The 15,965-nt window shown below is 42.2% G+C and overlaps 1 protein-coding gene across 5 annotated transcripts in view; it reads left to right on the forward strand.

Moving 5' to 3' along the window:
* The window catches only part of bcar1 (BCAR1 scaffold protein, Cas family member), a 286,839-nt gene that overhangs the window by 152,390 nt on the left and 118,484 nt on the right, over positions 1-15,965 (forward strand). The window contains exon 1 of one of the 5 annotated variants that reach the window (XM_028809397.2): positions 5,503-5,786. The exons of the other annotated variants lie outside the window; for them this stretch is intronic. Coding sequence (XP_028665230.2) covers positions 5,775-5,786 — 12 coding nt within the window. The 5' untranslated portion in view covers positions 5,503-5,774. Of the gene's footprint in view, positions 1-5,502; positions 5,787-15,965 lie in introns of those variants that run through there. 5 annotated transcript variants of the gene reach the window in all.

The raw sequence follows: 15,965 nt of genomic DNA on the forward strand, positions 1-15,965 counted from the left end.
ATCTAATGCTTGCCTGTTCAAATATGTTGAAAAAGTCAACAATTTCCATGGGAAATCCTTATTTTTTCACATGACTGTATGAGCGAATATGGCCTGCTTTTGCACTAACCTCTTGTCTAAGGCTTTTGTCTTTTTTTGGGGTTGTTAGCAGCTGATGTCAAGCCCTGTACTAGAAGACAAGCAATGAAGATGGTACTCATTGGGCATAGGCGATTATATATTAGGCACACTCTGGTAGCTAAGGGCCTATACTTGATCTAAGGTATTGGATTTTTTCATTTTGCTGTTTCCCACCAGGTGGCAGTGCACTTTGTGATTGTAGCTGCCCCCCCATTGACTTATCAGTATCATACAAGCTAGGAGACTGGTGTCAGCTGTCTGCGCCTTTTTATCACGTGTGACTTCTGTACATTGACGGCCCGCTTTCTTTGTCTACGTGTGTCTGCACTTATGAGTGGCTTAACATTCCTCTTCAAAAAGTGTGATATCTCATTAAAGAATGAACAAACAAACCTTTAGTGGACATAGTGCCCATCTGTTGTGAAGAGCATCCTAGGGTGCTTTTCTTGAGTAGGACTCTGGTACATTTCTTGCCTGCTTTTTCCAGATTGGAGCACATTTAAGTTGACTAATTCACTGAGAGTTGGCAATCAAAATAGAATCCGTTTTTCTATTTTACAGTCTCTTGACTGAACCACAAGGCTCCGCTGCCTGCCAAAGCAGAATAAGATTGAAAAGGTCAAAATTAATCTTACTTTGACCCAATGGTCTACTGCCACCGCCTCCATCTTGCCATCTTCTACCTGTCAAAAGTGTTTGCCTGTCCACCCCACACAAATTTTATCTGTCAGCTAAGAAGAAAGCATCTGCTGCCAAAACACTCATTTCCCTGAGCCGTGTTTAGGCTGACGCAGCACGTGTAAACACAACAATATTTAGCTTAAGCTGCACATTGCTGAATTTACAGAATCTTTCCTCACTTCTGTGTGCTCTCTGGTGTGAGAGTGCTATTTTGGGGTTGCGTTAATAAAAGCCAGGCTTGCCGTTTGTGGAGGAGGGGCCCTGACTGTGCCCTGCATGTGAGATTCAGCTGCCCTGGTCTGTACGAGAGAGGCTTCTATATCAGACTGGATATTACCGAGGCCTTCTTTTAATAAATCAGTCTATATGTTATATACAGACTTTCACAGTGATCATCAAGACAAGACAAGACAGCCTGCAATTAGGAACAAAACGCAACATAAGGGACGTGGGAGAAAAAAATGAAAATCCCAAAATCAGTGACATAAAAGTGCATCGCTGGGTGACTGACACTAAGATCTGTGTTGCTCATTGTATCCATCAAACCTTAGTGGTCCAGGTGATTTTAGATTTGTAACATTTACTAGATTTTTGTTGGGGCCAGAATTAGTAGCCTTGAAATTTACAGTCCAGTGCCATGTGAGCTATACAGCAGAGACATGGAACAGTAGAATCGGCATCACTTCAGCAGGTGCCAAGGACAGAAGGGTTAATACAGGGTGAGGCAGAAAGGACGGACGTTTTTTACAAAATCACAAAATTGTTAATTTTTTTCTTACAAAGAAATTTATTGAAAGATTTGAGTTCATATTGAAATAGCATTTGACAAAATCAAGTGTGGAAAATAACATCTCCCATGTGGTGTCCGTTATCACTGATGTATTTCTGAAGGCGTTCATGGAAGTTGGCCTCCACTCCTTTCAACATCGCTCTGTCGATTTGGGCGACTTCCACGCGAATGGCTTCCTTCGGTTCCTCCAATGTACGGGGCTTATGCTCGTATACATGTGCCTTGAGGTGACCCCACAAGAAATAATCGCACATGGATAAGTCAGGGGACCGAGGAGGCCAATGAATGTCACCAAACCTGGAAATGAGGTGACCAGGGAAGAGAGGGCGAATAACATCCATTGATGCTCTAACTGTGTGGGCTGTCGCCCCATCCTGTTGAAACCACACACGCCGGATGGGAATACATTTTTGTCGTAATTCAGGTAAAAAAAAGTTGTTTATCATCTCGATATAGTGCTGCGAACGATTACTGAGGCCAAGTTCAGAAGAATGCTTCCGAGCAGATCGACTTGGACTGCACAGCAGGGCTAGTCGTACGATTTCCACATTTTCAGGGGTACGTGCCGTTCGTGTAGCCCCCGGCGGTCTTTTGTTCATTAGTGTACCTCGTGTACGAAGTGCTTTAACCCAACGTAGGATAGTGTTACAAGCGGGAACAGCGTTATTTCTGTGGATATTGAAATGGCAACGAAAGTCACGCTGAACTGCGGTAATAGATTGGTTGTTCTTGACAAAAGAGTCGTACGCAAAAACGCGGTGTTCTATCGTCCACGGCTCCATGGCTTCTACTAAAAAGAAAATAAAAAAATGCTAAGACTTCGCAAACCTAACGCCACCTACCGCACATATGTCACTCCACCTAGTGGTGAGTTCTAACCATTTCAAAGACGTCTGTCCTTTCTGCCTCACCCTGTATTTGGCAGAGAAAGACCATGAAATCAGAATTGCATCGATTCGGTAATTAAGGTATTTACTAAAGAATTTAATAAAGGGAGCAGACCTCAACTCAGAAGATAAAAGGTAGAGCTTTCTAAGTAGAGTTTGGTGAAAATTCAATCTGAGATCTAAAATTTCTGAGTGGGAGCTCCTTAAAATCCTAATGATGAATGAGTGTTCACATTTAGTTAACTAGCTGAACTTCTGACACTGCTGTTCTTGCTGTCAATAGGGTTCACGTGTGCATATGTACAGTATTCTGGAGGAACAATAATAATTATAGTGGTACACTGTAATGTCTACAAGTATAATACAATACAATACAGTTTAATGTTTGTGTAGTGCTCCTCACTGAGTGCAGGCACAGAGTGCTGTGAGCAATTCAAGTATAGATTATACTAATTACTAAATACAGAACTGGGACACATATAAATACATTACAGATGGGTTAAAACATACAAAGAACAAGGTAGAAACTGATAAAACGTAAATGGAAACCAACAATATCTGTTCATTGATTAATTGATGAACTGTGGCCAGCTGACAACAAAGGAGAGTCAAATTGTAAAAGAGAAAGTCAACGGCAAACTCACAGTCCTGGAAACCTCTGCAAACTGGCCGCTTACCCACTCCCAGTCATTCTATAGTGGAGTCTGTGCTGGCTGTCCAATCTGATGAGAGAATCTTTCCATCTGATGATTCTAACATTCTTTTATCTAAGATGACTTCTCTATACACAGGAGAGCAGCCTGGCAGCAGAACAGTGGCACCAAGTGCCACTGCAAGATGCCAACAGTAGAACCAGGTTAGAGGAAGGTTACTAACTGTTTAAAAATATTGTACTGTATTACTTATATTTGTCATTGGACAGGTAGCTAGTGTAGGGATGCCATTCAAGAGGTTATGTAGCCTGAGGCAACATTTTCAAGCAATTGATCCTGTGAAAAAAAACTTTTTTTTTTTTTTCGTCTTATACGATTTCTCGTATTAGAAATTTGTTAGTTTTCGCATACCCCTTGGGGTCAGAGCGCAGGGTCAGCCATTGTACAGCGCCCCTGGAGCAATTACAGGTTAAGGGTCTTGCTCAAGGGCCCAGCAGAGTAGGATCTCTTTTGGCAGTGATGGGGATTCGAACCGGCAACCTTCTGGATACCAGCGCAGATCCTTAGCCTCAGAGCCACCACTCCGCCTGTAAAGCTTTATTGTAAAGCTTACAGCGGTTCCCAGTAAGTCATTTTCTATATACTTTCCTTGAGATGCATTACAATTATACCAACACTTTTTCCAATCCTGGAAACATTTCCTGTACTCCTCTTTTGTTACCATGTCTAGAACCTCCTCTGTATTTTCCTGGTTTTCTTCTACAGTAGAAAATCTTTTTCACTTCAGTCTCAATTTTAACTTCAGGAACTAAAAGAAGTCACGGTTAGCGAGATCTGGTGAATACATGGGGTGTGAAGCACCAACCATAATGTTTTTAGTCAAAAACTCTTTAATCTCAATGCATTGTGTGCAGGTGCACTCTCATGGTGTCAATATGCAGTTTTGCGTACCCCATTGCTCCGGACATTTTCTCATAGATGCCTCAGCGGTTCATGGTAATGTCACCAATTAGCAATCTGTTCACTGGAAAATATACTCTTGATGAAAAAGCTCACCAATGTCAAAAAATAAATCAGCATTGTCTTTTGAAATTCTGCTTTGATGGCTTGATCATCGAAAATCATTGAAGTCACCTGCACAATTGTAGAATCAAGGCCATTAGTAGCGCATTCAATCAACTCGACACAATGCTACTCAGTTGGACTTGTAGGCACACAGTACCTGGCAGTATATTCAAGAACTACATCCTACTCCTGTGCTATTAACCAAGATTTTTTAGGTCCTCCCTCATAATGACAATTTGACAGAATATCCCAGTTTCTGAAATGAAAAGGTAAGCTTACTCAGTGGCAGGGCTACATTTTGATTGGCCGAGGATTATAAAATGACCTAAGGCTGGTTGGCATAACCTCTTTTTGGTTTACATCTTCAGCCTCGCTACCATACAGGTCTTTCTCTCTGATTAAACTGTAGTGATTATCACATAGCACCTGCACTCCAGAAAAGGAAATCTACCTGAAGCTAAGAACTTCTGGGCTTTGCTAGTACTTGGATGGGAGACCATCTAGGAAAAGCTTGGTTTGCTGCTAGAAGAGGTGTTGTTGAGGCCAGCAGGGGGCGCTTACCCTGTGGTCTGTGTGTGGCTCCCTACTGTCTACATAAAGCACTTTGAGTATCTAGAAAAGCGCTATATAAATGTAACAAAATATATGTATCTCGTATATTTATATTTATGTTTCTATCTAATCTCTCTAATTTTCATTCTTGAAGACTTTGAACCACTGATTCTCCCCTTTTCTGACTGCCCTCTGAAATGGGAGCCCTATGTAATCCCATTCCTTTTTTTAAATGTGTTGGGACTCCTTTTTCTGATTGCTTGGTCTGTCCACGTTTCTTACAGGCCTGTACAACTGGATTTACTTTTATTTGTGCCCTAATTCCATTCTTCTTATCTTTTTGTTCCATTTTTATTTCAGTAAATGAGAAAACTATTGTGAGGTTAACTTGAAATTCTCTTACTGTGCTTGGCTTGAGAAAAATGCAATCATTTCTCATTTCTGTGGAATGGGGGAAGGGGACTTGTGAACAATTCTTTGGTACTTTGACCAGTAAGGAGTTGACGGAAGTGCATCCTCAAACCAAAAAGGAAAGAACGAGTTGTGATTGTTAGGCTTATTCCTCAAAATGCCATGCAGTGGCAGAGTCGCATTCCTGAGGGCCTGGGAGAGAGGCAGACAGAGGCGGGAGGGAAGAGGAGCTTCTAAGAATTCTCATTTACATAAGACAGGAAGTGTTAACCAATCAGCAGCCGGGATAGGCGGGCTGGGATTAGGAGTGGGCATGGAAAAGTGTAAGGTTACACAGTGATGTGTGTTAGACAGAGCTGGGATTCGTCTGGTGAACTAGAGGGCTTGAATACTTTCATACCTCTGCGCTGAGATCACAGAGCTGGATAATAACGCTGGATTTTGTGGGAGATCTTCACACGGGCCTAGAAAAGAACCGCTGTCCCGAAAGAGCCTTGTTTCCAGGTGGACAGGGGACCCCAGGGGTTTCGGACTGAAATTCAGCCCCCGTTCCCCTCTGCCCCTTCCACCCCCCTTCCCTCTCCAAACTCTCAACTAAAGAACAAGAGGCTGAAAATGAACTATCTGGTAAGTCTATCTGTGTCTCTCGCTTGTGTGTGAAGTGCTTGAACTGTGTTTGTTAATGGCAGAGTAGAAACTTTAGGCAGAAAAGGTTGGGGGAGAAAAGAGGAAAGTAGATGGGGGGTCGGCTGAGGTAATCGGATGAGTGCAAGTTCACACATGATAGGAGGGAACTGTCCGACTGAAGAGATGATGTGGGGCAGAGGTGATGTGGTGAAAGAATGCATGGGGTAACAGTGCTGTAAAATAACTATGATGTGGTGAATGAGACGTGACACTGGGGTAAGGAGCTCGGAGAACTAGTGAGGCGGTGACCCTAACTATTAGGTGTTGTGGTCAGATAACAAGGAAAAAGGGCCATCAGACTGGTGAGGTGGTGACAACTAGGGATTAGGAGCTTTTAGACTAGTGGGACTGTGTGGCAGAGATTATAGCAAGAAAGTACCATGGTACTGACAATAGATGGCATTGGGAATGAGGAATCGAGGGTCCTAAAAGTGAAGTTACACAAATTAGAGGGTTAAAGAACTGTGCAGGTTAACTAACAAGGGGTTTATACCACAAATTAACAGCTATGGCAATACCAAGTGGGTGACACTAATTATTGAATGCTGTGAGGTGGAGATGATAGGGTGAACAAGCAATGGGACTGGTGATGGGGTAATGGTAAAGATTAAGAACTTTGGTGATTGGGTGATGGGGAGAAAACCCATGAGATTGATGATGAGGGTGAAAGTGGGATTTGGGCGCACAAATGCCCGGCTTGTTGGGAGAAAAACTTGAGAGATTAGTTGTAGGAAACACTAGGTGGGGTGACTAAGGTTTTCGGGAGGAAGAGGCGAGGAAATCTGACTGAGGCTGCTTGAGGGGCTGGCCTGAACCCTGCTAGTCTAGTGACCTAGAGACTTCCTAGTGGGCTGCCAGGAAAGTTATGTGTGGAATTTTTTAAATGATTCTTTCTCGACCCCCCCTCTTCCTGCTTTCTGGTGCAGTTATCTTACTTAAGAAAGGCATGGCTTTAAAGAACAAAGTTATCTTAAAGTTTGTGCCTTAACTTCTGGTTGTGTGTGGTGAGATTGCCTGGGCGTGCAGCCTGCGGACACCCCCACACAACACAGAATTGAAATAAATGGGTTCAGAAAATGAATGAATAATCGCTTGCTCCTTAAAGTGGACTGACCCTGTCTGAAGGCATCTCCCACTTCCTGACTACGTTTCTCTGACCCTGCTCCGACCGGCCTAGTCTTTTTTTATGAGCGTCTGTTTCATTTGTGGTGCTGCGCCTCTTTCTTCTTTTATTATCTTTTCACGTATTGTGTTTGCACGTCTTTCTAAACCAGCAGGCAGTGCATTAACCGCTTTCTTTGAGCAGCTTGCATTGTTGTGCCTTTCTTTTTTTAGTGGCTGGCATTGTGTGGATCCCCTTGCCTCTCACTGACCGTTTTACGTCATGCTTCCTCATTTCACTCCTCTTTATTCTGAGGCATTTCTTTCTTACCCATTTTCTTCTCAGGTGAATGGAATGTTTCCCTCATCGTTTCTTTCTCATCTCTTTCTTCTCCCTGTCCACTGCTATATTACCATCCTGCCCCCTTCCCCACAACCTGACACTATTACTGTATGCTGCCTTTCTTTCTACCTACCTGACCATCCTTTTGGTTATGACTCCAGTGACCTTATGCCTGATGGCTTTAACCCCACCAGTGACTACACCCAAAGTGAAAGTTTGACGCTCTAAAAATATAAAAGTATGGACAACGGTGTTGTGTATTTTTCTTTTGCAAGTCACTTTAGCTATTCCAAAGTAATAAATATAAGGTGGGGGTGACCAAGCAGTTAGTACTAATGCCACACAGCTCCTGGGACAATTAGAGTTCAGTTACCCTCCTGGAATTCTTATGCCAGCGCCGCTACCTTTCCTCACATATTAGGTTAATGGCGGACAGTGTATAGTGTGGCGTGTATGAGGATGCCCACCTGGAATGGTACCAAATGCTGCCACAATAGACTCCTAATAACTTGGTTCAAAAAATAAGTAATTGGTAGGACAGTAAATAAATATGTCATGTGGTTGTGTTGTAACTGCTGTTTTTATTTTTGTATGGTGTAGCCACTTGGCTTTTACTATAAAAAGGCACTATATACTCATAAAATTGGTTGCTGCTTTTTGTGTGTTATTTGCCTTACCTTGTTGGAATGGAACTTGTGCCTGCACTTTTGTACTGATGTGGCAGGGTTGTGCTGTCTGCTATCATACGAGTTTGTTTTTGACACATAGCTATCTGACTTCTGGGCCCACCTCATGCCCCTTAACAAGTTCTGGTCAGCAGCAGCACACCAGTGGAATATTGAGTGGAACATCCAGGAATTCTGTTGGAGCTCACAACTTGATTTCTCACATGACTTCTGCATTCTGTCCCCGTGGATACTTCTGGTTAATCATTTTTCTGGCAATCAAAGAGAAAAAACGTTTTGGGCGCAGTGTGTTTTTACGCTCCAAGCCTTTGATGTGGGTCACAGGTTGGAATGTTCTTGCCTTCTGATATTGATATTAAGCAACTTGGATATCGCCTTGCGGCATGGGACAGCTGTTTTTACAGTTACATGCCTTCTGAGCAGTGGCAGCAGCAGCAGCAGGTATTGTGTTTAGCTCATGGCTTTTAACTTGGGTGGGAGTTCAGGGGTAGTTGGAGTAAATTACAGACCGTGCAAGAAACAGGGGCAGACACAAAAATCACGCGGGAGAGAAGCAGCCATTAGCAGAAGCTGCCCTTGAGTCATCCCTTTTTCAGTTGTCTTTGTTGCTGTAGTTTCCTTTTATTTACTTAGCTGGTGTTTCCAATCAAAGTGACTTACAGATTACAAGCGTGTGGCACAGTTTTTTCAATATCTCTGCAGCTGAAGCGACTTGCTGAGAATCACACATGGTGGGAATTGAATTGGCTGCCTTGTGCTTCAACAGCCTAGTTAATTAGCCACTAATTCACACTTTCATGGCCCCATACCTGTTTTAAGAGTATAAACTTGCTTTCTGCTGTGATTTGTCTTGTAAAGCACTATATAGAACAACAGGAAGGCATGGTGGGGCAATAGTGCAGTGTTCTGGGTTTGAATCCCATGCCCTGTCATTTAACATGTTGAATTTACGTGTCCTCCCTATGTCTGTCTGGGTTTTCCTCAGGGTGTTATGATGTGGGAAAGCTGGGTTGTGTGTGAATTCCAAATCAGCCCTCGATAAGTGTGTGAGTGGACTAGCACCTTGTCCAGGCCTATTTCCTGCCTTACGCAAACTGCTGCTGGGATATGCTTCAGCCCCTACAAACTTGAATTGGATTAAGTGGACTTGACAATGTTATGCCATAGTGAACAACATGATTACAGTGTTGTGAGTGAACATTTTGCTTGGTAATTGTGAATTCATGTCAGGTGTCATCAGTGTCATTTCCTACAAGAATTTCTGCGATTAATTTGTAGTGTGTGTAATGTACGTCCATCCATCCATCTATCTATCTATGCATTTTTCATCCTGCTTAGCTAGTTCAAGAGCGGGGGACGCAGGTGCCGATCCTGGCAGCATTAAACCCAATGTGGCATCATAACAACAACGACCTTATAGCCTATATTACGCATATATACCCCTAGATGGGACTCAGTCCATCGCACAGCTTTCTTACTCAAACCAGTCCAATTTCAAATTTCCAGCATGTCTTCAGGAGGATAACCAGAGTGCCAGCTCAAGTCATATCTCCTAGCGGACCATGCATCACTCTCTAGGGATTCCCTGAATGAGTAACAGTCAGAAGCTCCAGACAGCAGCCTGTCTTTGATGTGCCGCCTTTATTTAGTGAACGCCATCTCAGGGCTTTCAATGCTTGCTTAATGCTGGAGCAAAGGCAGACTAAATGACTTACTCAGAGGCTGGCATCGAACCACTAGGTTTTTCTAACACGAGAAGCAATAGGCTATAATAAAAAATTAATTATTTTGCATCCTGATGCAATTAAAAAAATACTTTGTGAATGTTTCTTAGAAAGACCCAAGCATATGAGATCTGTAATCTGATCATCTAGGCTGATGATGGGGGTTTGCGTCTGTTCACCTCCATTTCAGGATTTTCCTATTTAGATTTTATAATTTAATAGCATCTTCCAAGGTGACCCTCATCACTGTGCCCTTCATAAATGACATTCAAATTAATAAAGCATGTGAGACTGGTAAGCTTTTGCCTTTGCAAGCACAGAGTTCTATAAATTAGTGGCTATTGATTCAGAATGTCAAGAGAAGATACTCTTGCTACATTGAGTTTCCTTTTGCTGCAGTGCACTGCGGGTAGCATAGACCATCAATCTGTAAAGGCTGTGTGACATTACGCAACTTTTCCAGTGGTTTTCGGTCGTAGCCTTCATTTACATAATCTTAATGAGTTGGAGGCAGTTGGCTGTGTGCTCCTGTAAAGGCTGTTGTGTAATGTGATATACCCAGCAACTCACTCCAGTAGGTTTCACTCCAATATCATGAAACAGGTTTGATTTTGTCTTTAGACACAGTATGAGAGCTAACCACCAATGAATACTCATCTGGATGTACAAAGAATAGAATGCAGAGATGAGGAACCAGGAATCCAGGTGTTGTGGACCTTACAAGTAAAAGAGAAACTCGTCTGTCTGATGTCTCGTTTTATGTACCATAACAGAATGGAAAGAAAAATAAAGGGCAGAGACTCCAGCTAAACTCACCGTACATAATAACCCTTCACACAGTACCAGCTGTGTCAGACTGTCACAAAAAGAGGTGAGCTCATGGGCAGCAATTTTTTCAGTCATTTAAATTGATATGGTCTGGCGGTGAGATTGGGAATTCAGTTGGCAAGTCTGACATACCCAACAACTAGAAGTAGTGTAATGTGATGTCAGCTTCAGTCATCCATCCATCTTCCTCTTCAGAGACTGCAGTTGAAGGACATAGGAAGCTGTGCCTCTCCTGGCAGAACTGGGTACAAATAATGAAGCAAATCTGGATTAAAATGCCAGTTTGCAGTGCCTTTCATGTTAAACATCTTCAATGGCTTAATGGCTAAAATGTGATTGTAAATCCATGCTCCCACTGTCTCCATGTGTATCCCTGAGCAAATCACTTATCTTGCCTGTGGTCAGCCTATTGAAGTAGAATTTTTATGACTGTGATTTTTTTAAGTTCTGCGGTGGGATGGCACCCAGCCCGGGATTGGTTCCTGCCTTGTGCTCTGTGTTGGCTGGGATTGGCTCCATCAGACCCCCGTGCCCCTGTGTTTGGATTCAGCGGGTTGGAAAATGGCTGGATGGATTTTTTAAGTTTCTTTGGATAAAACAAATAAATGAAGTGTAACCTAGTACTACAAGAATGGTGGGTTCAGTACAATCTGCTCATCATATTAGTATACCAGTCTGTTTGCTATGGAGGTGTACTTTATATCGGATGAGCCCAGCATGGATTTGTTTGAATAGCCCAGTGCCGGGTGGGAATTTGTTCCCAGGTAACTAAGCTGCACAAATTGGGCTGCTGGTTTGCTCATTGATTAAAGCGGGGAGGGGAAAATAGAGAGCGGACTCCCCAGGTGTGTTGCCATGGAGAAGGTTCAGCGTATACCTGTATGGATACATGCAAATATGAGATGAGATTTAGAGAAAGATGATTACCACAAAGCTTTCCCTCTTTGTTTTGATGAGCGAGCAAGAGAACAGTGGGATGCAGTGAGCCATCTGCTTTTGAGCTCCAACTTCTTATCTGGATTCCACCTCGGCAGAACTGGGTATAGTTTGGAAGGGCCAGCAGTCCATCAGCAAGGCATGCATGAGCACTTCCCCCAGCTTCGTAGCAGGGAGAGCCATAAAATGCAGAATAGACTTAATAACTAAAGAAGCCAAAGGAAAGCCATGGATACCTGGGGAGAGCATGGAAATCATCCAGCACTACCCACAAGGCCCCACTTTCACATCATGCAGATCATTTCTAAGGTCAAGCATATCAGTACAATGTCAAAAAAAGAATTTACTTTGATATGGTTATCCATAATGAGTATACACTTCAAATCACAAGTTCGGAATACAATTGTTTCCATTCTTCTAGGACTCTGCAGGTTACATGAGTCACTCAGGCCAACGCAGTGAGTCACTGATGGCGAGGGAGCTAGAAAGCTTGTGGTTAACATGTCAGCTTAGCATCTCCGGCACACTGCTTGACCAGCAAAGTTAACTTATATAGCACCTTTCCATAATTAAAGGGTGTAAGATGTAAAACAGCTTAGTCAATTCTGACTGATCAAGTAGGGCTTAAAATGCAATATTTTAGCTGTTAAAAAGGGAACAACCTTTATTTTATATACCGCCTTTCTGTAGTGATCACCATCCCACAGAAATATACTGATTTCTATAGATTGGAAATGTATACAAATACGACAGACTTAGTAATGTTATGATCTAATTTATTTTATTTACCATTTTTTGTTGTTAGCCGTCCCTTACAGTGCTTTATAGCTATACAAGACAACAACAGAACAGGACATTTTCGAATCCACTGAATCCAATTCAGACCCCACTCCAGCAGCACTGAGAACAAGGCAGGAAGCAGCCCTGGTTAAAGGCCATGTCACATTTGACAACTTTTTCAGTTGTAGCCTTCATTTATTTAATCTTAACGAAACGGAGTCCGAAGCCAGTTGCGTAAAAGTGACATGTTGCAAGCAGTATGGAATAGTGATTAAGGCTATGGACTTCAAACCCTGAAGTTGTGGGTTCAAATTCCGCTTCTGACTCTGTGTGACCATTCCACTTAATGGCGAGTCACGTACTTGAGAACAGCAGTAGAAATTAAAGGGAAGTGCATTTAAAACTGAAGCCAGGAAGCACTTCTTTATACACACGGTTGTGGGATTCTGGAACAAACTGCCGATATATGGAGTTAAAGCAGAAACCCTGATAACCATTAAGAAGAATTTGGATGAGGTATTGGGACAGTGAGGCACTCCTACTAGTCCATGACTTGATCTGACAAAATCAAACAGGTTTGAAACAGTCTGGCTTATCCAATGACAAGAAGTTGCATAAAGCGATAGCGGCTTAAGACGCCAGTCCATTGCAAGGCACATTCACACCCACACTTTTGCAGGGTTAGTGAGAAATTACCGGTTAACCTAACCAACATGTGTAAAAATAAACAGGGCATGGAATACATCAGGCAGCGATGCCAACCACCATGCCAACATGTTGTCCCAGTGTACAATAACTATTTAAATTTTTCTACGACTTGAACAATTGTCTGAACAAGCGTCTTGAGTAAGTGAACCATCAAATCTGTGATCTGCAATGCTGTGTTTTACCAGATGTAAATGTGCTGGTGGTGGATCTAAATTACAATCTCACAATCCTGAGTTGGATGAAGTGGGTTGAGAATGTTATGTGTTTTGGTTTTTTTTTTAATTTTTATTGACCAAATAAGTTAGTGTAATATACAGTATGTTCAAATATACATAGAGCATGTGCCCAAAGATGAAAATAATGGAACATTATAATATAATAAGTAGAACAATGCACACAATCCTACACAACCCTATCAGAACCAAATTGTCTCACACCCACTCACTACACACCTGCCCTGAAAAGCAACAAGCCAGAGGGCTTGTTTCTCAGTCCAAGGGTCACACAAGAACCAGAAGCACAGACCACCAGGGGAGCCTCTGCTGGTAAACACAAAAATGAATAGAGAGAAAGCAAAATAATTCAAGGGGCAGCTATTGCTCAGTCCTTTACTAAGTCTGAACAATGGAGCTCAATGAGTGAGCTGAGAGGTCTAAATGTAAGATTTTGTAGGGAGATTTTTAAATGAGGGGAGAGCGTAGTTCAGTTCAGGATATTCCCAGCAACTTTGCTGCCAACAACACCAACATTATAAGCCACCACTGGAGACAAGAGAAGGATGCAGAGAAAAGTTATGTTACGTTATAAACAGTATTACAAACAAATACTTAATTTGTATATTATGCCTTCCCATAGTCGGCACTATACCAATGCTAAGCAAATGTCTATAACAAAGCATATACGTGAGTTAGTGATGATGAACTCATTATCTAAATCAGATACAGTATTCCACATAAGACCTGATCCTGCATGCTTTGTTTAACAGTCAGTAGTGATCAGTGCTGCGGTCTCACCGGTCCGGTGTCCTGGCTTCAAATCTAGGGCTGGTCACTGTCTGTACAGAGTGTCACCATTTTCTTTGTCTTTGTGGGTTTCTTCTCTAGCAACTCCAATCTCCCTTCCACTTTTGTGTTTAGCTAATTGGTAATTCTATATTATTTACATGGACTCAAGTAGACTGATTATCTGACAAGAATTACTGCCTGCCTTGTGTGTGATGCTCCTGGGATGAGTTCCATCCACACCCATGGCTAAGGAGGTTTGTTTCTTCAGGTACCGTATATACTCGCGTTTAAGTTCTCCTGCGGATAACTCGGGCTTGATTTTACCATATAATTTCAGGTATTTTATAATGTCGGTCATATAAGTCGAATACGGAAAATTCACGCTATTGGTACAAGAAATTATGATATGCTAATGCCTACCTGAGAGAGTAACCACGGAGCACACTGCCTTTTTTTCTATGTGTTGTGCCTACGTGACCACACGGTAATACCCGAACTATTCCGAAGCGACGTTTGGACTATTTTGTGAGTCTCACACCCTCATACACCTTTATCGTAAGAGTATTCCTCATCTACGATGGAGCGTTCCATCAGAAGAAAATATGAAGCTGGTTTTAAATTAAAAGTCATTGAAGTGACGAAAGAAATTGGCAACTTCGCTGCTGCAACATAATTCAATGTGTCTGAGAAACTGATGCGAGGTTGGAGGAAGCAAGAAGATGTAATAAAATAAATAAATAATCTAAGTGTCGTATTTTTGAACAGGTGTACAAGTCAGGTCTGATTTTATGATCAATTTTTCGGGTTTCAAGACCCAACTTATACGTGAGTATCTACAGTAATTCTGTTACCTGCTTATTAAAATGCCCTAAACCTACAGTGCTCAAATGAAACACAAATACTGAAGAGCAACATGATAGCCTCCCTTTGTTGTGCCTCTAATTTAAAAGGCTAAAATACAAATGGTGACCCCCACCAGTAAGTGATTAACCAGCCGTGTGTGTGTATGTCATATTTCATGCTTTTGGCAGCACTTGGCATTTTATGTCACTGATTCTCTTCTTAATTGAAATAACAGCAGTTGCAAATGGGGAACCCCACCATTCACACAGCCTAATAAAATTGTGAGCAAGCTTATGCTAGCTTTATCTAAAATAAATAAACTGGAAAGTTTGAACATGGTGTAAATGTTAGTCTTGTGTCTTAGAAAATTGAACTAGTAAAGCTTCCTTGACCAAGCAGTTTTCTTTCCATCAGTTTCAGAGCTTGTCCATTTAGGCATTGGGTGAAATATGAAACATGGACAAGCTGGGATGCCAGGCCCTCTAATACACACACACACACACACACACACACATTCATTATGGGCCAATTTAGGGCTCACATCAGCTTAATTTGTATATATTTGTGATGGAAGACCATTCAGACCCCACACAAAAAGTAGCTAGGGCAGAATTCAAACACAGATCCCTAGAACTGTAAGCCAGTACTGCTAACTTCTCTCTAACTGTGATGCCCACAAAAGATTAATTTGAATGAATTTTATTACTCCTCTTAGTTTTTATTAATACTGTATGTTTGGCTGACACCTTTTATCCAGGTCAACGTACAAGACCTGAATGCACTAAAGCTGTTTACAAGTGTGTTTTACTGTTGGAGCACAAGCAGAGTTACATGGTGGGTGACCAGTGGGATCTAAATCAAAATTCTTGTGGCTTAAAGTTCCGTACCCTTAGTGACCACATTGCCCTGCCTGCCAGCTTTGGGTCAGACTCTGTACTGTGTCAATAATGAAGATCAGCACTGGAATAGAAATACAGGACATGATTTAGGAGGAACATCACTGACCTTGGTCAGTCATTCCTTTTCTTGCATATCCCAACAAGAAGAAATTCCTCTTCTTTCTTCCACCCTCCCATATCGGCCCAGTGTTTGGGGGTGGGATTTGGCGTTGGCTGAATGACAACATCATTTCCTGGTAAAGTAGTCCAGCCGGCCGGCATCATCAG

Source organism: Erpetoichthys calabaricus, chromosome 9 (assembly GCF_900747795.2).
Source record: "Erpetoichthys calabaricus chromosome 9, fErpCal1.3, whole genome shotgun sequence".
Lineage (NCBI taxonomy): Eukaryota > Metazoa > Chordata > Cladistia > Polypteriformes > Polypteridae > Erpetoichthys > Erpetoichthys calabaricus.